Here is a 23,731-nt window from a genome sequence, read left to right as displayed (position 1 = left end):
TAGGCCACATGAAGTAGCGAGGTGGTAGATCCTACCTGCTGAGAGGGAGGAGTTACTGCAAGCACAGTGACCGGGGGCAGAGGGGACTGCCCAAATGAGATGCGGGTCCGCCGGTAGGGGCACAGTACCGCTGAAAATACACACAGGGGATTAATCCATGAAGGCAAACCCTGTGGAGCACCTTTTCCAGTACAGAGTAATTAGTACCCTTAGTGGGTCTGGTCGGCAGTTCCTCCACTGAATTCGCGGACCAGAGGGCTAGGGAGGAAAGACATCCAGGGAGCGCAGGTTTAGTGGACTCTCCTGGGAAAAACAGCTCATGTGATCGCCTCAGTGAAGGGGAAGGGTGCTAGCGCAAGTGGTACACCCGGACAGTCGTCCTGTGATACTGAGTTCTACATGCTTGGCATGACACCAGTTGGCCACGTTTGGCAGGTGCAGGCACAGGCACACCGCAACCGCTTTGTCCACTTGGGGAACCTCCGTGTACCCGTGGACCACCCCACCGTCGAGGGTAATGAGAACGGACAAGCGAGGAGGTCGGTTTCGGACAGTAAAAGGTGCCCTCCAAGACTTCGTCAGCTCGTCTGGGAAGAAGGGAACCAAGGCGGGGCATGGCTGTGAGCGGCACTCCGACCCGAGGAACCAGTCGTCTAACCGCTAGGGCTGAGGGGGGGACAGCCCAACGCTCTCGGCGGCCCGGGCAAGCATGCCGGACATCTCCGCGTCGGTCTCAGAGTGGGCAAGCTGACCCGAAGTTGGCAGCCCAGACGAGTCCTCAGCGTCAGACGCCGCGATGCTCTCCGATGTAGCGCCGATGTTCTCCTCCAGCTCAGGGGGTCTGAAGGAGACATCGAACTGGCCGTGGGGCGAGCTGGTCTCACATCGAGCACGGACGGAAGCAAACAAGCGTGCAGGGGAGCGGGTGGTCCACGGGGATTTACCTGGCGAAACCGCACCTGCCGTACTCCCCAAATCGCCTCCATCGCCGGCCGAGTCAGCCTCAATCCCGTGGGAAGAAGGCGCGCTGCGGGGGGGCATTCCCTTTAAGGAAGGAAAGCTGCAACCGCAACGTTGCCATGGTCACACTCTCGCAATGAGAACACGAACCATTCATAAACGCTGCCTCAGTGTGAATGCAGCCCATACACGTGAGGCAGCATATATGACCGCCAGAAGCGGACAGATATCTACCTCATCCAGGAACTACACAAAGGCGAAAAGGCATCTTGAAAAAGGCGCGTCTTTAAAAAGACATTCAACGCCAATGTGTAAACTATTTTAGAGAAAATATACTCTTTTAGGAAACGCTGTCGAAGTGCCCAGGGGCGTGGACTGCACTGGCGTTTAGAGAAGGGAGAAAGCCACTGGTAATGCACTGTAGGATCCAACAGCAGTGCTCTTAGAGGTGAGTGGAACAGTAGTGAGTGTCTCAGCTCGCTGATCACACAACTGCTTGGCTCCGAAGAAAGAATCTAACTGAACAGAGGCACATCCCGCCTTTTATACCTGTATGGCCGGGGGCAGGACATGCAAATTCTGTTCGGCAATTTGTAACTGCACTCAAAAAAATATTTTTGCCTATTTTTAAGATTTATCCATTTCAATTGAATAACAAATTTACATCTAATTTAATTGAATAGTCTTGAAGAAAATGTCATTAATAAAACTTGCATTTTGTAAGATTTATAAATTTTATTTAGTTATCCTTGAGGAATTCTTGAGTTTTATTTAGGCAATTCAATTAGTTGGAAATTTTTTATTCAATTGAAATGGATAAATCTTGAAAATAGGCTAAAATATTTTTTTGAGTTTGGCCTTTTTCATATTCAGAGGTATCCGAGGAGGGATACCTCTACATACCACAGAAGGGGAATGTAGTATAACATTTTCTTAATCAGAAACTCTAGCAACAAGCCGGGCTTAAACTGGGCACAAGGGAGGGGCAACACAGCCTAAATAGTGTTTTTTGCAGCCTTACTGAGATGAACATACAAAACACACAGACAGCAATTATAAAGCCAAGCTATTATAAAACCATTACTAGACCATCTCTAATCACTGTCACTTTGATTTGCCTCAAAAGTACTGGAACATTACTAACCCAATGAAGAAACATAAAATGTAGATTTTCAGAATTAAAGGGATAGTTCACCCAAAAAATGAACATTCTTTCATAATTTACTCACCCTCATGCCATCCCAGATGTGTATCAACAAAAACAAGGATTTTTAGAAGATTAGCTCAGCTTTGTAGGTCCATATGTAAGTGAATGGTGACCAGAATGCCAAAAGCTACAAAAAATAAAGTCAATAAAAAGATAAAGATAATCCACATGACTCCAGTGGTTTAATAAATGTCTTCTAAAGTGATTCAGTTGGTTTTGGGTGAAATATAAAATATAACTTTACATCTTGTCATTGCAGTCTCTAGGCATGTGATTTCATGATTTCAAGCTCGATTACTATTAATAGTGCTTGATGCATGTGCAGAGCACTCATGATCGCCAGGGAGACTCCTGTAAAGATGTACAGTGAAAGTTATATTTTGGTATGGTCTCAACAAAACTAAATGGATCGCTGTGTTGAATGCACTATGCACTATGGTTGAGCATGTGAGTGCTCTGATATCTTCTCAACAGTGAAATTGATTCCATTACTGTAAAATCATTCTCTGGAATGACAAATATTTCTGCTCTTACATATCTGGTGAGGTTTTGCAAATATGGTTTCAGAATTAGGCAATTTGTCTTTGTTTGATTTATCATTTGGAAAAAACACATGGTGAACAGGTGAACCTTTATTGCCCATTTATATTAACCGATTACTAAATGAAATGCAAAGAAAACAATGAAGAATTTTTGTATTTTTTAAAGCATTTTTTCTTAAAGGCTGATTGATTGAAAACATAGATGTGTCTAAAACAGGATTGGCAATGAAGCAAAGGAATATGAATTTCAGCTGTTTAAATTCAGCAGCAATTATTTAAATGAAATAAAAGGGGGTGTGGCAAAACCTGTGTGGTTTAACATTGTTATTTCACTCCAAAAACAAAAAGCAAAAACATTTAATCTATGAACACACACAATGATTAAACTATTGCACTGTCTCCGTTTGTACTTTATAAAAATACTAGACCATAGTGTACACCTAATCAGACCCATCCAAATTGTAATTGCAACATTTATAACCTCAGTGAGACAGTCACTCTTTCCAAAGATGCACATTTTAATTTTGATTTCTCTCAGTTATTCCACACAGTTCCCCCACCATTTACCACATGTTGGGAAAGACGAGAAATGAAAGTTGAAAATAGGCCCTGATGCAAATTTGTTGAGGTTTGAATTGTTTAGTAAACAACTAAACTGTAGCCAGGCAGACAATTTCCCTCTGCTTGAAGCCAAAAAGGAGAACGTGTACAGCTTGACTGAATTCACTATTAGTGGAATGACTGAGAAAGAACTAAAGAATGCCTCCCACTTCATCATTCAAAGAAACCTACTCACAAAAAAACAACAACAACAAAAAAAAAACAACTGTGAGGTCGAGGACATAATTTAGTGGGCACAATTTCCTAAATTAAGTGCCCAACTTGCCAGGGAAATGCACTCCTTGAATACATACATTCAAACATGCAATTTAACCAAGCACCGTATCTCTGTCTCCTATAATCTTGTGACCTATCTTTTACAACACTGTAGCTCTGACAAGCTATGAATCCTGAGTCACTGGCAGCTGCCACTGAATGGAGCTCCCACTCAGAGCATTTTCTGAAAATCAGCTCATTAATAATTAATTACAGGTCTAAATCAAATCATCACATAATAGACAGTCCAGCATTCTCCATTTAGTTGCATTTGGATCACTAATGAAAACATCTGCCATATAGCCATATGTTAAACATTAATTGGATTACAGACAGACACTGGGTAATTGATAAGGTTAGTCAGCACTTTTTAACTGTGATAACGGTGTGCTCTAGTCTAAATTCTGAGGATGACTGAGCATTTCACTTTTGTAAATTTCAAGTGAACTGTTCTGCTGCTACATTGCATTTTCTCTGCCTACCGGGATGAATAAAAATATTTGCAAACACAGAAAAATCATATATGATATAGGTTGACATTGGTAGTCTCAATTATTTAAAACAATGCTACAGTAAATACTTGGCAGTTTTAAATTAAGGTTCCGGATTCAATCAATTTAAGCTCAATCAACAGCATTTATGGCATAATGTTGATTACCACAAAAAAAAAAAACATTTAAACTCGTCCTTAGTTTATAAAAAAAAAAAAGCAGCTACAGTAAAGGACCTGCAATGGAAGTGAATAGATATTATGCTGCCTTCTTGTCCCATCTATATTATCGTAAATATGTGTTTCCCACTCAGAAGTTGCACATGAATGACCAATGAAGTTGTAATTATGACTGGGAAACTCTGAGAATTTGAATACCCGACTTTCTGAGATGGGAGGAGTCCTAAACATTCAACATGACGGAGGAGAGTAGTTTCTGTAGGCTACGACGGAAGGGAAAAAAAAACTGGAAAAAAAAGATTTTGGGGCACATTTTTTTTATCACTAAACTACTGTCATAAAAAGTTATAGTTTTGTATATACATAACTCCTGAATAAAAATTAAAATGTGTTTGGACTGATGAGTGCAAATGCAGGTGATAAGCATAAGCGGTTTCATTAAGCGAGTCATTGAGTCGTTCATTCAAACGATTCGTTCAAACGGCCGATTCATCAAGAATGAGACAGATGTTTGTGAATGGGTCATTGAATCTTTGACTCAACCGATTCGTTCACAACACTGAATCATTCAAAACACGATTGAGTATTGCTGTGAGATGTGCTATGCTAAATAAATAACAATACATTGTTGTAACAGTAATGTCTCCAAGGTTTGTTTTTCACTGTAAAAATGTCATGATTTGGCTTTTTTTTTTGTCAAAAGCGACAAATCCAGCGACTTTTACTGGTGTTTTTGGAGACTTTTGTGGTGTTTGGAGACTTGAAAGCACGAATCACTCTGCAGTTAGGCCTACTGTGCGCAACGAACAGCGGGTGCTGCCATGAGCCCCTCTCCCGTCCAAAAGCACTCACAGGCGGTCAGTCTCTCAGTAGCCTCGCGCAGCAGTCAGAGCAGAGAGGAGACACACACACCCCTCCGCGTCCAGGCTGCAAATGAATCGCGCATGCGCATGGCCGCCGCCGTTCCCACCCTGGCTTACAGAGCGGGGTATAAATATAAATGTTCACTCACTCTCACACAAAAATAAATCACTGCATTTAAATTGACTCACGACATAGCTTTCCATTCACTCTAGTCTAGCCATTTTCAATGTCCTTGATATTTTTATCCGTGAAAATGGTTTGGCTTGGGACCGATGCGTTGGCCTATGCATGGATGGTGTGCAGGAAATGACGGGGCGTGGGCGTGAGCGTGGCCTAGCTGCTCTCGTTCAGCAAGTAGCTCCACTTGTGAAATGGACACATTGCATGGTCCATCGCGAAGCACTAGCTGCTAAAAAAATGCCGGTTCTCTTTGACTCCGTGCTGAACCAATCCGTGAAAATAATAAATCTCATCAAATCACAGCCGCTAAACTCTCGCTTGTTTGGGGTCCTCTGCCAGGAGATGGGTCAGGGCACGAACAGCTGCTTCTGCACACTGAAGTTCGCTAGCTCTCCAGGGGGTGGGTGTTACAGCGGTTGTATGAGCTGCGAGAGGAGGTGAAGTGGTTGTTGACAGAAATCAAATCAGATCTGGCGAAGCATCTGGATGACACTATGTGGCTTGCATCTCTGTCCTAATTGGTCGATATATTTGACCGCTTGAATGGCCTCAACCTGTCTTTGCAAGGCCGCGAAACTCATATTTTGCTCCTTGCAGACAAAGTGCACGCCTTCGCACAAAAACTAGACCTCTGGCATGGCCGCATCAATCGAGGGAACTGCGACATGTTCCCCAGCCTTGCAGACTTTATCACTGATGCAAGCACGTCACACGATTTATCCTCCCTATTTCAATCAGCGTCTGAGCACCTGTCAAGGCAAGGCAAGGCAAGGCAAGGCAAGTTTATTTATATAGCACATTTCATACACAATGGTAATTCAAAGTGCTTTACATAGAAGAGATTAAAATAAGAATAAAAAAATAAGAATAATTGAAACAGTTTAGAATAAAATAAAATAAAATACAGTACAAACAGTCGGACACACAGTGGCACAGTGCTCATTCAGTAAATGCACAGCTAAACAGATGTGTTTTGAGTCTGGATTTGAATGTGACTACTGTAGGAGCACATCTGATCTCTTCTGGAAGCTGGTTCCAGCTGCGGCTGGCATAAAAGCTAAAAGCAGACTCTCCTTGCTTAGAGTGAACCCTTGGTATTTCTAGCTGATGTGATCCTAATGATCTGAGTGATCTGATGGGTTTATATCCAGTGAGCATATCTGCAATATATTGAAGTCCTAGCCCATTGAGTGATTTATATACCAGTAATAATACTTTAAAATCAATCCTAAATGTAACTGGGAGCCAGTGTAAAGACCTGAGGACTGGTGTGATATGTTCATATTTTCTGGTTCTGCTCAGAATCCTGGCAGCAGCGTTCTGTATGAGCTGCAACTGTCTTATGGTCTTTTTGGGAAGGCCAGTGAGGAGTCCATTACAATAATCCACCCTGCTGGTGATGAAAGCATGCACAAGTTTCTCTAGGTCTTGGCTGGAAACAAAGCATCTAATTCTTGCAATATTTTTCAGATGATAGTATGCTGATTTAGTTATTGCTTTGACATGACTACTGAAACTAAGGTCTGACTGTAGAGACACACCAAGATTCCTGACTTGATTTTTAGTTGTTTGACCCCTAGCGTCAAGATATGCATTCACCTTGAGAACGTCATCTTTGTTTCCAAACACAATGACTTCAGTTTTGTCTTTGTTTAACTGAAGAAAGTTTTGGCACATCCAACTGTTAACTTCATCAATGCACTGGCACAGGGAGTCAATGGGGCTGTAATCGTTAGGTGATAGGGCTAAGTAGATCTGTGTGTCGTTTGCATAGCTGTGGTAAGCAATTTGGTTCTTTCTCATTATTTGGCTCATTGGGAGCATATACAGGTTGAACAGGAGTGGCGCAAGAATTGAGCCTTGAGGGACTCCGCATGTCATGGACGTCCACTCAGACTTATGGTCTCCTATACTCACATAATAACCTCTCCCTTCTAAGTATGACCTGAACCATTTTAGGACCATCCCAGAAAGCCCCACCCAGTTTTCCAGCCTGTCAAGAAGTATGTTGTGATCAACAGTGTCGAATGCAGCACTGAGGTCGAGTAGTACCAGTACTGATAATTTGCTTGTATCAGTATTTAAGCGAATATCGCTTATTATCTTTATGAGCCTGTCTCTGTGCTGTGATGCGATCGGAAACCAGATTGAAAATTGTCAAAGTATCCATTTGAGTTCAAGAATTTGTTCAGCTGATTGAAGACAACTTTTTCAATGATCTTGCCTATGAAAGGAAGATTTGAGATCGGTCTATAGTTGCTTAATATGGTCTTATCCAGATTGCTCTTTTTCAAGAGGGGCTTGACAACTGCAGTTTTCAGGGAGTTTGGAAAACTCCCAGAGAGAAGTGAAGAGTTTATCACTTCTAGGAGATCTGCTTCTAAACAGTTGAACACACTTTTGAAAAAAGATGTGGGAAGTGCATCAAGGGCGCAGGTTGATGTTTTAAGGTGCTGTACGGTTTCTTCCAAAATTTTGCCATCAATTTCTTTGAAATCAGACATAGTAACTACTTTCTCAGCAATGAGAAAACAATTTGCAACGTACTTTAAAGAGGATTATCGCTCTTTTGCGGGGGTTCGAGATCCGTTTGTGTGCACAGCAAACGAGCTATCAATTGATATGCAGGAACAGCTTATTGAGCTGAAGAGTGACAGTAGACTGAAGGAACTCTTTAGTTCCTGCCCTCTTTCGTCATTCTGGGCAGCATTGATGCAGGAATACCCTGAACTCTGTGACATCGCCTTGAAGATTCTCCTTCCTTTCGCGTCGACATATTTGTGTGAGGCAGGATTCTCAAAAATGACAGCACTCAAAACGAAATACCGCAATCGTGCACAAATCGAGGATGATTTGAGGCTATGTTTATCAAACATTGAGCCAAGAATTGAGGATCTTTGCAAGGCAAAGCAGGCTCAGGTCTCACATTAACATCACCTACCAGCAAGCTTCTGTAAAAAATGCAGATGATGCCTACTATTAGGCCTAGTAATAATAACAATAATAAAGCATAAATTAATATCAGAGGTCTGGTGCCAATTCCCAATTATAGCAATAGCCTAGTAATGATAATAGGCCTACTGATGATGATGATAATAATAATAATAATAACAACAATAAAGCATGTAACCTCATATAATTAAATAGCAATAGCCTAGTGTGGCAGGGCGGAGGACGGGGCCGGGTCGTGATCCTACACACCCGGTCCCGTATTAGGCTAATTATGCCTCCGTGAGGTTTAAAGGTCGACTGCAGAGGGCTGTGCGGGAGAGAGAGATCGTTAGCGGACATGTCCGTCATGTGTGTTTGTGTTGTCTTTTAAGTTTTCCATTAAACTATGATTTATATCGTCAAGCCGGTTCTCGCCTCCTCCTTTCCCATCCTTTAACTGTTTTACACCTAGTAATGATGATAGGCCTACTACTACTCATAATAATAATAATAATGCCTGCAAGCTCACATTAGAAGTCTGGTGCTACTGCCAATTATAATAATAATAATAATAATAATAACAACAATAAAGCATGGGGCGGGGCGGGGGGCACTGGGGCCCCAACTGCAATGAACCAGCTTTGGAGGTGGCCAGCTTGCAAAAGGTTGAGAACCCCTGCTGTAGAGAATGTCAGGTTTTGTTCATTTTTGAAATACAACTAATTGTTAGTGTTTGCTGTTTTGGGCAAATTCATTTATGTATATCAGCAACCATTTTATGCATGCAGTACATGTTTACACTGGTATTTGACCAAAAATCTATTATAATCAGCAAGCTTACTGATTGATATGTAATGATGTCAAAATAAAAGTTCCTCAAGAAAAATGTATGAATGAACCTGCCCTCGTCCATGTTTCCTTTTCTTTCTGACAACAAACATGTGAACACGATATACTCATAATTACCACTTCAGAAGTGCGAAGTAGGATAATTCCGATAGCACATGAAGGCAGCATTAGTCACGGTAGTGCCATCTTTAATTTTTGATGGAAATTACAACTTTTAATGGAAATTACAATGAGGCTGTGAGGGTTAGACTTACATCTCTTCAATGCCACGCACAGCATAAAGCTGTAAAAAGCTCCAAGATCACATCTGATTTTCCACAACTAAGTTTTTTGTCTACTGAATGTTCTTGAAAAGATGATTTTTTTATTTTTTGTCCACGGAATGATCCAAAAACACATTAAACTGCAGTTCAACTCACTTAAGAGACCGTACGTCTATCCCTCACAGCCTTGTTTTCATTCCTGTCAAAAATCAAAGAATGCGCTGCTGTGAATAAGGTCTCTGGGGCCAGTCCATAAAAGCTAAAATACACACCGTTTAAAAGTAAAGCAACAGGATGTAAACAGAATCAGTGTTGGGTTAGTTACTTAAAAATAGTAATCCAATACAAATGACTAATTATTTATCTAAAATTGTAATCAAATTACTTTATTAATTACTTCATTGAAAAAGTAATCACATAAAAAATTACTTTTAAGTCACTGTCTAAAACACTTTTTTGCTCAAAAATTTCAAAATAATGTCCATATTTCTTTCTTCTTCATTGTTACACACGTCACAACACATCACATTCCTCCTTCACACTGTCTCGTTACGGGGCCATAATTAATGTATTCTACACAAATAATATATTAGACACAACCATAACCCTTTAATGTACTTAAATTTAAAATGTAATGCATTACAATACTTTTTGACTTAAAAGTAATTAGATTACATTAACTAATTACTTTGTAATTGGATTACACCCAACACTGAACATAAAACAAGTTAACATGATTTTACTGCTTATTAACCTTATTTGTGTAAAGTTATTTCCAATACCAGGACTACAGGGTTTCGTTGTCCTGGGAATTAATTTGTAATATTGGCCATATCTTTACAGAGATGAAATTAGAAAGCGATTTTATCAGACTAATACCATGTTAACGTATTAAGTTTACATCTTGTGGCAACACTTTTGAAACTGTGTATTTGTAGTGTTTGTGGACTGGCTCCATTGACTTACATTGTAATTACATTATGGTAACCACAAATTATTATTATTTTTTTAAATAAACAAAGGATGAGATTAAATTATTTTTTGTGGTAATCACCATTGTGCAGCAAAAGCCATTAATTGAACTTCATTTTATTGAACATGAGACATTCCTTTAATACAAAGAAACATCCACTTAAAACTGTTACATTACAGGTTGTTGATGTAGTGGTTCTTTTCAAAGTTTCACTATATCACTTCACTTAAAATTGATTTATAATAAATCATTTCATATCTCACACACGATGAAATCATGTAGTAGTTTTATGAGAAAGTCTTATGAGTAGTACTATTCATAAAAGCAAAATAATGACTAATAAAACAAAAACTAATATACAAAAATTATAAATAAATAAAATAAAATGGAAAAATAAAGTTTATTTCTTTAGAGAACAAAACATCAATGCTCTGTCAAAATACTGGTGGGCTGCTTGTTTTCCCCTCAAGCAAAGAGGAATTCCCTACAGCACATAAATCTACAATTCGACAATATGCTTGTCTGTGTTGCAGCCTCAGGGTGTTGAAGACAGTGTTACAGTGTGGTAAAACCTGATTAACATGTGTTAAAGATGACAGTGAGGGTTTTGTTGTTCTTTGAGAAAGCTGCTCCTTGCCTTTGTCTATTTTGATCATTGATCTAACAGAGCAGACTTGTTTTGATAAGACTCAGAGTGAACATCAGTCTTGGATGATAAGATACCCAACCCCATCTTATTGCCAACAGAATAGCCAATCAGGTCGCACCAATCTCAGTCACCATGGCTTTTGGTTGGCTGCTGATGACATCATTACTACAAAAAGTAAGACACATCACATATTAATGAGAGAGATTGCAGTCCAATAAGCCAATGAATCTGTTTAAAGGCAGCCCTCGACAACATGCCTTGAAGTCTGACTCTTTTTTTTTTTTCTTTCTCTCATTCTTAAGGCTACACAGACAACTCACTCACAGACATGCGACAAATGTATGTATGCATGCATGTATGTATGTGCTTACATAAAACTTACACTTGCATAGATGAAGCCTGCATGAGCTTGTATTGTACCAGACATCATATTCTAGAATTAACGTTTTGATCAGACATTATATAGGACTGAACAGATCAGACTACACATCTGATGATGCCATACATTGAAGAGCTTAACATTCTTAGAAAAATGTATTAAATGGTTTATGATCAGCTAGCATCATCAAAATAGCAGTAGGAGGATTGGTGCCCCCACACAGAGCCATGGCTTGTACTGATGTCAAATAGTAAATGCATGCTCAATATGACTTGTGAGATAAACAAAGGCAGGAAGATCATGGCTGGCACTGCTTACTGATAAATGTAATGAAACATCAGTGGACACAGTCTGATAGTGAGAGGATATTACAAGGCAGTAAGGTCAAGTAGAGAGGAAGAGAGACCGAAAAAAGATCTTTGTGGTGTGAAGCATGAGGGTCTATATGTCTGAGACAGCTATCTGTCCCTGTCAGCTTTACATACCTTTCATTATTGCTTGCAGAGAAAGCCTATCCCCTGACATGGATATGGCAAAAGTGAAAACAATGGGGCATATATCCATAGTTTAGGACACACACACACAAATAAACCTTTTAAAACAGATGTTTTGGTTACACCAGCAGGTAGGTGCAATTTGAAATTCAGACTAAACTTCTATAGTACATGGACCTCATCGCTCTGATATCAGTGCACAGTGCACATGGCAAGCCTGCTGGTCTCTCACTACCATCTATTGGTAACTCATGAGATTTGATGAGGTCGAGGAACACACCTAATAGATGCCAATGTTCATGGTCTAAACTTGAATGTATCAATGTAATTGTAGCATTTTAATAATTTGTTCAATTCCATTTGGTAACGCTAGTTGAAGTAGCACACTTCAGCTTTGATAATTATAATGTCAATATTTTTTACTTTTGAAAGTTCATACATTTAAAATGAAGATAATCAGTCATAACTCTTTTAAAACTGACACATAGGCCTAGTGCTATTTGGAAGCGAGCCTAATGCAGCTTACCTTTGCATGTAACTGTAATTTCAAAGTTTAATTCCCTTTTCCCCCATATGCTTTAATTTTTTTTCCCATCCCCATACAAATACAGTAAGTTGACTGTTTTAAAGAGTGTTACTCTCTAATTGTTATGAATCCTTTTCACACATCTGTGGTAAAAAACCCAGAATTAAACAATAGCAGGGTAAACTTCTATATATGTGGGAGACCAAAGCAAATACACTGTCTGACCAAAATACAGTCGCAATTTGGATTTAAATAACCAAATTCTTAAGAGCCTATGATTGGATCGCTATTGCAGTGATTAATATGTTTCAGCTGGAAACAATTCTTTTAACCCTAACTGATGCATTGTGTAGCTTCTCATTCCTTAATCAACCATGTCATTAGACGTATCTCGTAGTCGTGGAAAATATGCTAGCCTACTGTATTTCAGAAAGGGCAAATAATTGACCTGCATCAAGCAAAGAAAATATTTTAGGAGATTACTGAAATCACTGGAATTGGGTTAAGAACTGTCCAACTCCTTATTAAAACCTGGAAGGACAGTGGTGAACCATTAGCTTTGCAGAAGAAATGTGATCGTAGGCCTACTTCTTTTTTTATATATATATATATATCCTAGATATAATTTTTTTTTAACTAAAATGCTTGGTCACATCGTAAAAAGTCGACAGTACTCACTGCTATGTTTAACAGTGAAAGTAAGAGCATTTCCACACACATACAATGTGAAGAGTATTTACTAGATTGGGAATAAACAGCTGTGTGGCCACAATGGACTGTGGAGCAATGGAAAAAAGGTCATGTGGGCACGTAAGGGTACAGCACATGAAGCGATGCACTCATCATGTATAGTGCCCACTGTACAAGCCTCTGGAGGCAGTGTTATGATCTAGGGTTGCTTCAGTTAGTCAGGTCTAGGTTCAGCAACATTACGCAGCAATAAAATGAAGTCAGCTGACTACCTGAATGACCACGTTATCCCAACAATGGATTTTATTTTTTTCATCTAGGACGACAATGCCAAGATTCATCAGACTCATAATGTGAAAGGAGGGAGCATGATTTTGCATAAGGTTGTTGAAACAAAGCCACGATGAATGTGCGCTGTAAAGCTAAAGGCGGTCCAACAAAATATTAGGAGAATGCAATTTTCTTTTTGTCCAGACATATTTTTTGTATGATTTTTGCTTACCTAATTACTCCAACTGCAAAATAAAAGCACCCCTATTACATTTCAATGTCTACACTTTAAAACATAATGCTCCAAATAATGAATAGCTTTGAGTAGGGAAAAATGTAATCATACAAATGAATTCAAATAAATTAACCTTGAGGTGTTTTTACAACTTTTTTTTTTGTTGAGTTCATGAAACGTACACCTTTTAAGTAACCTGAATTGTTTAATTGTTTTGAGTTTAATAAACTTTTGAGTTGTAAAAAAAAATTACAGGATCTAACTGGGCAGGCGATTTTTATTTCCCAGCATGCCTTGCGTGGCATTCATCTCGGAGAGTAAATGTTCAAATTAAGTGTTATGTAATGTTTCTTTGTGCAAGATGAATGTAAATGGGGAGACTTGTTAGTGTTTAATGTTTTGTTGAGTTACTTGAGTTTCTATTATGTCAAAGTTTTGGGGGGTTAACACTACGGTGAATGGTGGAGCTTAAGCTTGGGTTGAGGACAGATACAGTTTCACATTGCTGTACAGTTAAATTACTTGTTGAGCAATTGCTATGATAAACATATTGTAATGTTTCCAATTCTCATGCATCCCTCTACTTTACGTACTTAAATTGAGCTTACATGGAAATTTTAAGTTCTCAATGTAATGTTAAGTGCCATTAAAATGTATGAATTAGTTTACTCAATATTTCATGTTAAGAGCAATTACCGTGCATGTGTAATACAAAATCTAAATCTGACAGTTCTATTAACTTAAACTTGGGAGTGTTGGATTACGGCAGTCAGAAGAAAGATGAAAAATTTACTGTCAATCCTTCAGCAGCTGTATTAGAAACCCCAACACAGCTGTAGTAACTCGTTTATATTAGGGGTAATAAAATACAACCCGGTTGCTGGTGGGAACAATTAGTTATAAATTTACACTAAATAATGTAAAAATTGGAAATATTAAAATGTTTGCTAGATTTACATAGCTAATAAGGCAGAAAGGCATAACTCTTAATTTTCTGTGAAAAGGGTCTATTGGTATAAATAGTCAATCCATAAGCAGAGACAACACAGAGAGCTTTCTCTGGGACATAACTGAATTCTTCTGATTTGGTCATACAACCAACAAATTCTGAAAATAATGAGGCAACTCAAAGTTCTGAACTGATCAACTCAACAGCTCAGGATAGTGCATTACACAGAGCTGAAGAAGGCATGCAGTGAAAATGCAGAACAGCACTGTTTAAAAAATAAAAAAAAAACTAATTCCTGGCATTTTCAAGCTTTTAAATACCATAAAATATACACTAATAATTAGGTACAAAACATTTATCTGAAATAGAAATGCAGTCAGTAGATTAGAATCTATAGCCAAACTCAATTGCATTATGCAAAAATGTTAATTACTTCTCAAATTTCATTTATCAAACATAAAATGTCCTAAGTATATGTTCCAATCAATAGCCCACACACACAAAATAAATTTAGAGAGAAATATACATATCAGAGGAAGGTTAAGTACTGCGAGGCAACTCATTTATAAATGATCGTACTTTGGCACAAGGAAACTATTCAAAGATGTCAACAAAGATCATTCAAAAATATTCTGAGAAAGCAATTCATGCTTATAAGACTATGTCCAGAAGAGATGGGTGAGAAATACTGGAAGTACCATTTTCTGCTGTTGAAGCAACAGATCTCCTAGAGGCCAAATAGCTTTAGTTCAGTTCAATATACAACACTTCAGCCGGTTCTCTTTCCCTTCTCTACAAGCTTGTTTTTGCATTACAATGTTGGGATGATAATGACATCATTGAACAAGTCATCTTAGCCTGTTTCTCTTGACCACAATTGTTCCAGCCACAATGTCATAAACAGTCCTATTGTGCTGAAAGAAAAGAAGTGTGATGAATGCCGGAAAGAAGAAAGCGATAGAGAAGTTCTTGTTTAAAGCTCTCACCGTTGACCTGCAAGAAAGGGAATGATCATCATTTATTTTAGTATTGTCTACAAAACCATGAAACAAGAAGTATTAAAGCATTTCATAACAAATGTATTGAAAATCTATTTTAAAAGGCATCACTAACGCAGAAAGGGTGACATTAGTCGCTGGTACCACAAGGACTCGGTTGGGTTGCACAAGGACAGAGCTGTCACATGTGACAACTCGTAAGCCAACAAGGAACTTCCCTGGTGTTGCCCCACCGGCTCCCCAAATACATATGATCTGTTAAAAACAAATTGTGATACAGGTCCGATCATAACTGAGCTTCAGAATTTCAGCAGATGAGTTAATATGTGTGTTTGAACTAACCTCATATAAACAAACTAATATCCTGTACACTAGAGCCACAAGCATCATCTTCTGTAATTCCTCCATGGATGTGTCTTCATCTATCTCCTCTACAATGAAATGCATGGCAAACTTTGAAATGTCCCTAAAAGGCATTTAAATAGACAAGGGGTCAAATTCTATCAGCTCATGATTTATTTTATTTATTAATATGTTACATGTTTGGAAATATAAACAATAAAATCCCAAACTTACTTAATTCCACTCAAGTGGACAATACTGAGGATAATTGTTGCTTTAATGAAGAAAAGAATAAAAAAATCCACCATTTCTGCCAAGAACCGTTGCAGAGGAGAGGGGATGGCATATTCCCGACCTAGAGAAAATACAATGTAGACATGAATTGCTTTCCCAAAGTATCAACAAAATGCATAATATGAGTAAAACTAAATAATAATAAGCATGTTGTTTAAGCTACATAATTTGCATACAATAAAAACAGTAATGCAACACTACAGACAAGCTAAACAATCTTAAAAAGGTACACTCAGTAATTTGTTGTTTAGAGTATGCCATGTTGGTCAATATGACTTCTTGAAATATAGGGGTCTGGATGCAGCATCAACAGTTTTCAGTGACTTATGCCATCGCAGAAATTAAACAAAATAAAAATAAAACTGCTTTTGTTAAGCTACTGATTTGGCTGGAGTCTTCATCTCATGTGAGTGATCATGATTTTATACATGTTTCAAAATTACTATTCATTGCTTGAGGAGTAAAAATAATTTACTCCCCCTCATGCCATCCCAGAAGAGTATGACTTGCTTTCTTCTGCAAAACACAAACAATGATTTTTAGAAGAATATTTCTGCTCTGTAAGTCAGTGCAGGAAAAGTGGCCAGAACTTTGAAGGTTTAAAAAGCACACAAAGGCAGCATAAATATAATCCATTTGACACAAGTGATTAAATCCATATCTTCAGAAGCAATATGATTGATGTGGGTGAGAAACAGATCAATAATTAAGTCCTCTTTAACTATAAATCTTCACTTTCACTTTTACTTTTACATTTTTTTTTTGTTTAAGGCAATTTGCATTTTTCGTGCATATTGCCACCTACTGGGCAGGGTGGAGAATAAAGAAGCACTTAAAATATTGATCATCATCAATGTTTCTCACCCACAGCTATCATATTGCTTCAGAAGACATGGATTTAATCACTTGTGTCATATGGATTACATTTATGCTGACTTTATGTGCTTTTTGAACCTTCAGATTTCTGGTAACCATTTACTTGCATTGTATATTCTTCTAAAAAAATGGGTTTGTGTTCAGCAGAAGAAAGTCATATGAGATGGCATGAGGGGGAGTAAATGATTAAAGGATTTTAATTTTTTGATGAACTATCCCTTCAAGTTTGAAAAAGGTTGTTCAAGCAGTAAATGTACAACTGTCAGTCTCACAACCAGGTAACAATCGATATAATATTGTTGCTGGCAGACTTAACTACAAAGAAAGGTTAGATATTAATACCTGGCTGTTGTGCATTCCCATTACGTTGTTGCTGTTGTTGTGGCAGCTGCGCAGGTGCTGTGGCTGGAGCTCGAGAACTGTTTGCGTCCCCAGCTTGACCCGCTGCGTTACTTGCAGCGGCAGAAAAGGATGGTACAGGAAAGGCAAACGGATTGCTAAACCAATTGCGAGGGTCTCCATTAGACATATCTGTACCCCATGTCGTCGCTCGAGGCGTTTCATTTGCTCCTTGTGTTGGGAAACATGGTGGGAAGGTAAACGCAGACATGGCTATCCAGCTCTGCCAGTTCATATAACTGTAGTAGTACTGCCACATCCACTCCTGTAATTTTTCGCAGTACTCCGTGGTAGTAACAGCGGTGGATGTATCTTGCTTGCCCTGAGAACAGGGCTTGTGATTCTGTGTTTTCATGTTTTCGCCGTTTTCAGTCCTACTGTCCTTTGCCAGCGATTTTTCCTTCTCACAAGCGTTATCGTCTAACTCCGCCATGACACTTCAGTGTTGTTGTGACGAAGTTGGCAATGGCTGTGTCTCGTTTTGAAGGATGCGTCCTTCGGAGGTCGCATATGTCGGCCGCATACGTCATCGATGCTGTCTCGTTTCATTTTTATTTTCTTTATGGGAATGCAAAAAAGGTTAACAATTGTATAAATGTAAGTGCATATACACAAAATTAATTGAAAATAATAAAAATAAAAAAAATGAGAAAAAGGAAGACAAAAAACGAGACAGCCTCGATGACGTACGCGGCCGACAAATGCGAGCTCCGGAGGACGCATCCTTTCAAACGAGACACAGCCAATGATTTCATCAACTTCCGGCAATATTTTGTAATGCATAATAAAAGCAAAAGTTGGGAGCACAATATGCAAAATCACATTGCGTAATTTAATTCTTCTTATCTGGTCTGAAATGTCAGCGATGAGACAGGACATGTAGTACCAAATTTAAGAGTGGGTGTCATAAACTTTGAATTTGCTGGAAAGTAATTGGCTTGTTCACACTGATGAAAGTTGTAAAATTAATATCAGTTGTTGGTAACTATTTGCATTTTTTTTTCTTCTTCCCTTTTCTCCCCAATTTGTAATGTCCAGTTCCCAAAGTGCTCTAAGTCCTCGTTGTGGCATAGTAACACCTCAATCCGGGTGGCAGAGGACGAATCTCAGTTCCCTACACGTCTGAGTGCATCAATCCGTGCATTTTATCACGTGGCTTGTTGAGCGTGTTACCACAGAGATGTAGCGCGTGTGGAGGCTCACGCTATTCTCCACAGCATCCACGCACATCTCACCACGTGCCCCACAGGGAGCGAGAACCACACATTATAAAGACTACAAGGAGGTTACCCCATGTGACTCTACCCTCCCTAGCAACTAGCCAATTTGGTTGCTTAGGAGACCAGGCTGGAGTCACTCAGCACACCCTGGATTCAAACTCATGACTCCAGGTGTGGTAGTCATTTTCTTTGCTCACTGAGTTACCCATGACCCCCACTATTTGCACTTCATTAAGAAAAATCAATTAATTTATAAATTAATTAACCTTTATTCATATATAAACAGACCTGAGTTCAGGGAAGGTCCAATGAGCAATTTTATTACTCTGCTTATCACAAACATGAAATTGTGTTTAAAGCAAATTAATATACTGTAAGATGCATGCATGTTTTGCATGTTCAAAATGATAGCCAATGCATGACAGTAGATACTCTTTAATAAATGTAGCTTAAAAATGTCAGTGTTATGACTGAATTTATAAAAGTTTAAGACAACATATTACGATCAAGATGGAGTCATGTTTACAAAAAAAGTAGAAAAAGGCATCTGATAACCATATCTCAAGCCATGTAGGCCTAAGTGAGAGTGATGTTTGAATCATTAAGTGCCCTCTTTAAATTCATAAACCACATCAATGACAAAGTCTAATTAGTTGAAGTAACATTAAGAAAATTGTGATAATATCAAGGTACAAGTTCAGAGCAGCAAAGATGTATTCTTCTGGGCTGATGCTGTATTTGTGTTTTCCACCCAGTATGAGCTGCGTGTCGAACACCAGGTACTAGAGAATGGAAGAGAGACAGTTGGTCAATGAAAACACAGATGACATAATGATGCCACTAACTTGTGATGCCTATTTTAGGTCCTCTTAGAAAATAATTTGTGGTTTCGGCAAAGCTTCACAGGACAAAGCATGACTAAGCAAGTAATGGTTAAGAAGCGCACTTACCATAGAGAAGACCAATGTTCCCAGCGATGCATAAACAATGTACACATACTTTGGAACATAAAAATGAACATGAATGAATATAAACAAGAGACCAATTTTGATAAATAGAGGAAATATGAGTTGGCAAAATGATTTACCTGTGATCTCAAAATTGCACAAAGCAACCCAAAAGAAAACAGTGTCCAGCATATTCCCCATATACACCCAGAAGCAGGTGTGAAGTCCCACTAAAACATGCAAAGACATATGTGTGTACTTGGAACCCAGCAAATTATTTAAAAAAAAAAAAACACTAAAAAAACAATCACATTTTGCAGACAGCAGTTCTGATCATTAATATATAAGGTCAGGTGTTGCTGATGTACACAGATGTACTTACTTTAGACTGCAATGAAAACAAACTCATCGCAAGGGAAACCAAAGCAGTTGCACCCACTGCCCACAGGACTGCCTCTGCTGAATAGTACCTGGATAGCAATGACAGTTCTTTTTTTACACTTTTACATTAGCAAAACTCTAATGCTTGCTGTAGTGAATAAAGTTGTAAAGGAAGTGCATTCAATTTATTTGTTGGAATTATGCTTTTCACTCACACTGTTATAGATCCAAGGAGAACTCCCTCTGCAATTGTCTATGTTGGAAATGAGCAGTTAGCAATTACAAAATTGTCACAACGGCTCACTGCATTTGAATACTACAGTGGCTCTCTACTTCACTTACAAACAGCAATAGGAAGATGAAGTTCAAGGGAACCTTCCGTCGGATGTCACCACAACAGGAGAGCACAAGGATTAGAGCCAGCGTAACACCCCTTGTGAATTTTAAGCAAACACAAAAAGATCATGAGGCTTTGTTTAACATTATGTATGGAATCTGTTGGACACAGACTACTCTCAACATATGCTGATAATAAGGACACACAAAAGAGAAGGATATTTGAATGCTCACATCATAGAGTAGGTAAACCAGTATGTGTCTATTACCCAGTTCCTAAGTGTCTCCCTATAAAAAAGACAGAAATGTCAATAATGGTAGTAAGAATTGTTTACTTATTTAAAATAGACATGTTGGGGGACATACAAATTTGTTTTTAGTCATAAATAAGAGGTACTAAAGGCAATGAAGTTGACGTAACACTTTAGTACACTATTATCTGTCTTTTTTTTTTTTAGAAATGTAGTAGGTGTGGTAAGATAAATAACAGTCTACTCACCAATACAGAAAAGTACAGATGATTCCAACTGTTATTAAGAGTTGAACCATAAGTGTCAAGTACACTTTTCTTATGAAACCTGAAAAAAGCACATTCACATTTTTATCACTGACCAGTCTATTCAGTCAAATACATTTGTATAGTAATATGCTATTTAATGTACATAATATTGCCCATTATTAACTGTGATTAATGGTGAAAATAACTGATAGCTATTTAACACGTTTGTGAAACACTTATTTTTATAGGCTGATGTAGTAGTAATTGAAACCATCACAATTAAAATTGACATATTTTCTACATGTACTATTCCATGCAAAAATGACAGATACAAGCAGCTTATTCACAAACAGTTCTAGTAATTTTACAGCTTTTCAGTTATTGCCTTGCTTATATATATATATATATATATATATATATATATATATATATATATATATATATATATATATATATATATATATATATATATATATATATATTACATAAACTAGCCTACACAAAATTACATGACTAGAGCACAGGTTTGAAATAAACACATTTTAACACAAATATTCTTCTATAATGTGATGATATTACCAAGTGATTGAGGTCAAATTTAAAAGTGCACAACTGACCTCGTCTTATTGCTGCATCTGAAAAGCAGTTGTCATTCTCAAAGCCCAGGGTGTACTCTGGGGGAGCACCTTCAGGAATCCCCATATTGACACGATCATCAACGCAAATGACTGCCTCCCCAACTTTTCCTTGCATTTCATTAGGATGTTGCGGAGGGTAATAGGGGTTATATGGAGGGGGAGACTGCTCATTGCTCATTTTGTCTCTTTTAACAAAGTATAATATGACAATATTACTTCAGAAGTGATTAAGATCTAAACACAGTTTGTGAATTTAGAAGATTGAGAGTATAAACCTCTGATTTTATAATCACTGATCTCATGAGAGACGTAACACACCGACAAATGCTATTGACAGTGTTTTTATTCTTGAGTGGTAATGCCATATAGGCCTAATCAGGATCTAAAATTAATTTAGGATGTAAAATTCTCTTTATGTTTTCACTTAACAAATAAGACATAATGATATCTTTCAATTGTATTCATATTCGAACAGCCACTTACCTTTTAGTCTGGCACCAGTTTGCTTCCTATTATGATTTGTGCAGGGCAAAGTCCTCTCTAAATCTGTTTGTATCCAGGGAGACAGGACTTTGCCTAGCCCACCAAGTCAATATTCATTAATAAAGGCCAAGTTTACCTGTGTGTGTTTTTTCCCACAATGAATGAAAATTGTTTCACTTTTAAATAACCCACACCCTAACACTAATTAACAATAACATTATGTGCATAATCTTATAATTAATGTTATAAATACTACATGTCTTGTCTCATCTCTGACATTTCAGACCGGGTATGAAGAATTAAATCTGATCTGATCTGGTAATCAGAAGGATGCTGGTTCAAGCCCCACAGCCACCACCATTGTGTCCTTGAGCAAGGCACTTAACTCCAGGTTGCTCCAGGGGGATTGTCCCTGTAATAAGGGCGCTGTAAGTCGCTTTGGATAAGCGTCTGCCAAATGCATAAATATGTAATATAATTAGTATATTGATTTTGTCATGATAAGTGTTACTGACTACAATCATCTTAAAAGTTAACACAAAAAATGTATGCATTTTTATTACAGGGTTCAGTGGGGCTAAAGGCACATTTATTTTCTCCCAAAACACTAAATAGTGACAAAAACTACCACAGCACTTTGCTTAACACCTGTTTGTCACTATACAGTGCAAAATATGTCTGATCCTTGAGGTCAACACATGCAATGTCTAAAGACTGATTTTGATGTCGTTTGATGTAATATTTAATCATTTTAAAAATCTTGCATACAAGGAATGAAAACTGAAACTTAAATGTTTTAGCAGAATGTAACCGAAAACTGGAACAAAGTCATTTTCAATTGTTCTGGAGTAAAAACTTTATTTTTAAATGCTGAAAACCGGTAATAACCAGGCCATTTTGTTCTGATAATTTTTTCATGAAACTTATGGCCAAAGGGTTTATCATAGTACATTTTTGGAACACACCACTTCATGTTACCCGAAAAATTTAACATTTGCTTTGAACCTGAAGGAAACTGTTGCATTACACTTTGCTCGTTGTGTATGTCGTATTCTGTGAATGAAGACCTTTTTCACAACTATGTTTAATTACTACATATACATGCATGGCTTATCCAGATACAAGGAAAAGTTTTCTCAGTTGTTTCGAAGTCTTCACTGAATTATTGTTACATTTGATGCATTAATACAGATTTGATGCTACCGGGTTTTGACTCAGAAGCAAATCTTTAATTAAAAATGTACATAACTCTTTATTAACTGTATCCTTGTTATGATTTCTATTGTGATAAATTGCAAATTTTTTGTTTATATTGAAGCAAGTTGCTTATTTTGAACTTGTTTTTCCAGACCAGATTGCTTATTTCTCTTGTGAGATCTGACAATGCTGCAATTAGTATTTCACCCACCCCTTAGTGCAGAGTACTGTCATTCTAAACCACTGTGGAACATTTGAACTTTTGCTCAGAACAAACCGAAATGAAAAGCATTTCATTTTTAGTCCCTGTTTGCAAATTTATGAGGCTAATGAGAATCCCTGAAATTATCACATTTATTTTGAGCCAAAAATGATGGTATTTGGGGTAAAAAGCCCCCCTGTTGCAGGGGATAAAGGCCCCCATTTAATACATTATTTTACTTAAATGGGGGGAATAGATTTGTTATGAAAAATGTTCAAAGTATGCTCACGTTGACTGATCCAATCACTGTGGAGATTAGTTTGTTTATAGAATACTTGAGATGTTATGAAATGCCAAATGTAATTGAAATTAACTGAAAATAGCTAACAATTTTCTGAAGTAGTTATTTTGA

The 23,731-nt window shown here is 37.9% G+C and overlaps 2 protein-coding genes across 2 annotated transcripts; both read right to left on the bottom strand.

Moving 5' to 3' along the window:
• Positions 1-10,481: 10,481 nt before the first annotated feature.
• Positions 10,482-17,880, bottom strand: fam8a1b (family with sequence similarity 8 member A1b). The gene is made up of 5 exons (XM_052144831.1): positions 17,360-17,880; positions 16,082-16,202; positions 15,848-15,971; positions 15,621-15,760; positions 10,482-15,500 (listed from the first exon to the last, which is right to left on the bottom strand). Exons 1-5 carry the CDS (start codon positions 17,847-17,849, stop codon positions 15,356-15,358), a joined length of 1,020 nt encoding a protein of 339 aa, XP_052000791.1. The 5' UTR covers positions 17,850-17,880; the 3' UTR covers positions 10,482-15,355.
• Positions 17,881-18,909: 1,029 nt separating this feature from the next.
• zgc:110410 (uncharacterized protein LOC553618 homolog) lies at positions 18,910-21,993 on the bottom strand. Its single transcript, XM_052144727.1, has 10 exons — positions 21,921-21,993; positions 21,417-21,622; positions 20,800-20,878; positions 20,535-20,588; positions 20,307-20,397; positions 20,180-20,217; positions 19,966-20,053; positions 19,724-19,813; positions 19,587-19,634; positions 18,910-19,418 (listed from the first exon to the last, which is right to left on the bottom strand). Exons 2-10 carry the CDS (start codon positions 21,613-21,615, stop codon positions 19,269-19,271), a joined length of 837 nt encoding a protein of 278 aa, XP_052000687.1. The 5' UTR covers positions 21,616-21,622; positions 21,921-21,993; the 3' UTR covers positions 18,910-19,268.
• Positions 21,994-23,731: the final 1,738 nt, after the last annotated feature.

Source organism: Xyrauchen texanus, chromosome 15 (assembly GCF_025860055.1).
Source record: "Xyrauchen texanus isolate HMW12.3.18 chromosome 15, RBS_HiC_50CHRs, whole genome shotgun sequence".
Taxonomy (NCBI): Eukaryota; Metazoa; Chordata; class Actinopteri; order Cypriniformes; family Catostomidae; genus Xyrauchen; species Xyrauchen texanus.
The sequence above is the reverse complement of the archived record's forward strand: the minus strand, read 5'-3'. Positions and strand labels throughout refer to the sequence as shown.

Coding starts and splice junctions, on each gene's coding strand:
- zgc:110410 (XM_052144727.1), bottom strand. CDS start 21,615: ATGAGCAATGAGCAGTCTCCCCCTCCATATAACCCCTATTACCCTCCG. Junction 20,589..20,799: donor ATCTGTACTTTTCTGTATTG/GTGAGTAGACTG, acceptor TCTTTTTTATAG/GGAGACACTTAGGAACTGGG. Junction 20,218..20,306: donor TCATCTTCCTATTGCTGTTT/GTAAGTGAAGTA, acceptor TTTCCAACATAG/ACAATTGCAGAGGGAGTTCT.
- fam8a1b (XM_052144831.1), bottom strand. CDS start 17,849: ATGGCGGAGTTAGACGATAACGCTTGTGAGAAGGAAAAATCGCTGGCA. Junction 15,761..15,847: donor TATTAGTTTGTTTATATGAG/GTTAGTTCAAAC, acceptor TGTTTTTAACAG/ATCATATGTATTTGGGGAGC. Junction 15,501..15,620: donor ACTAATGTCACCCTTTCTGC/GTTAGTGATGCC, acceptor CCTTTCTTGCAG/GTCAACGGTGAGAGCTTTAA.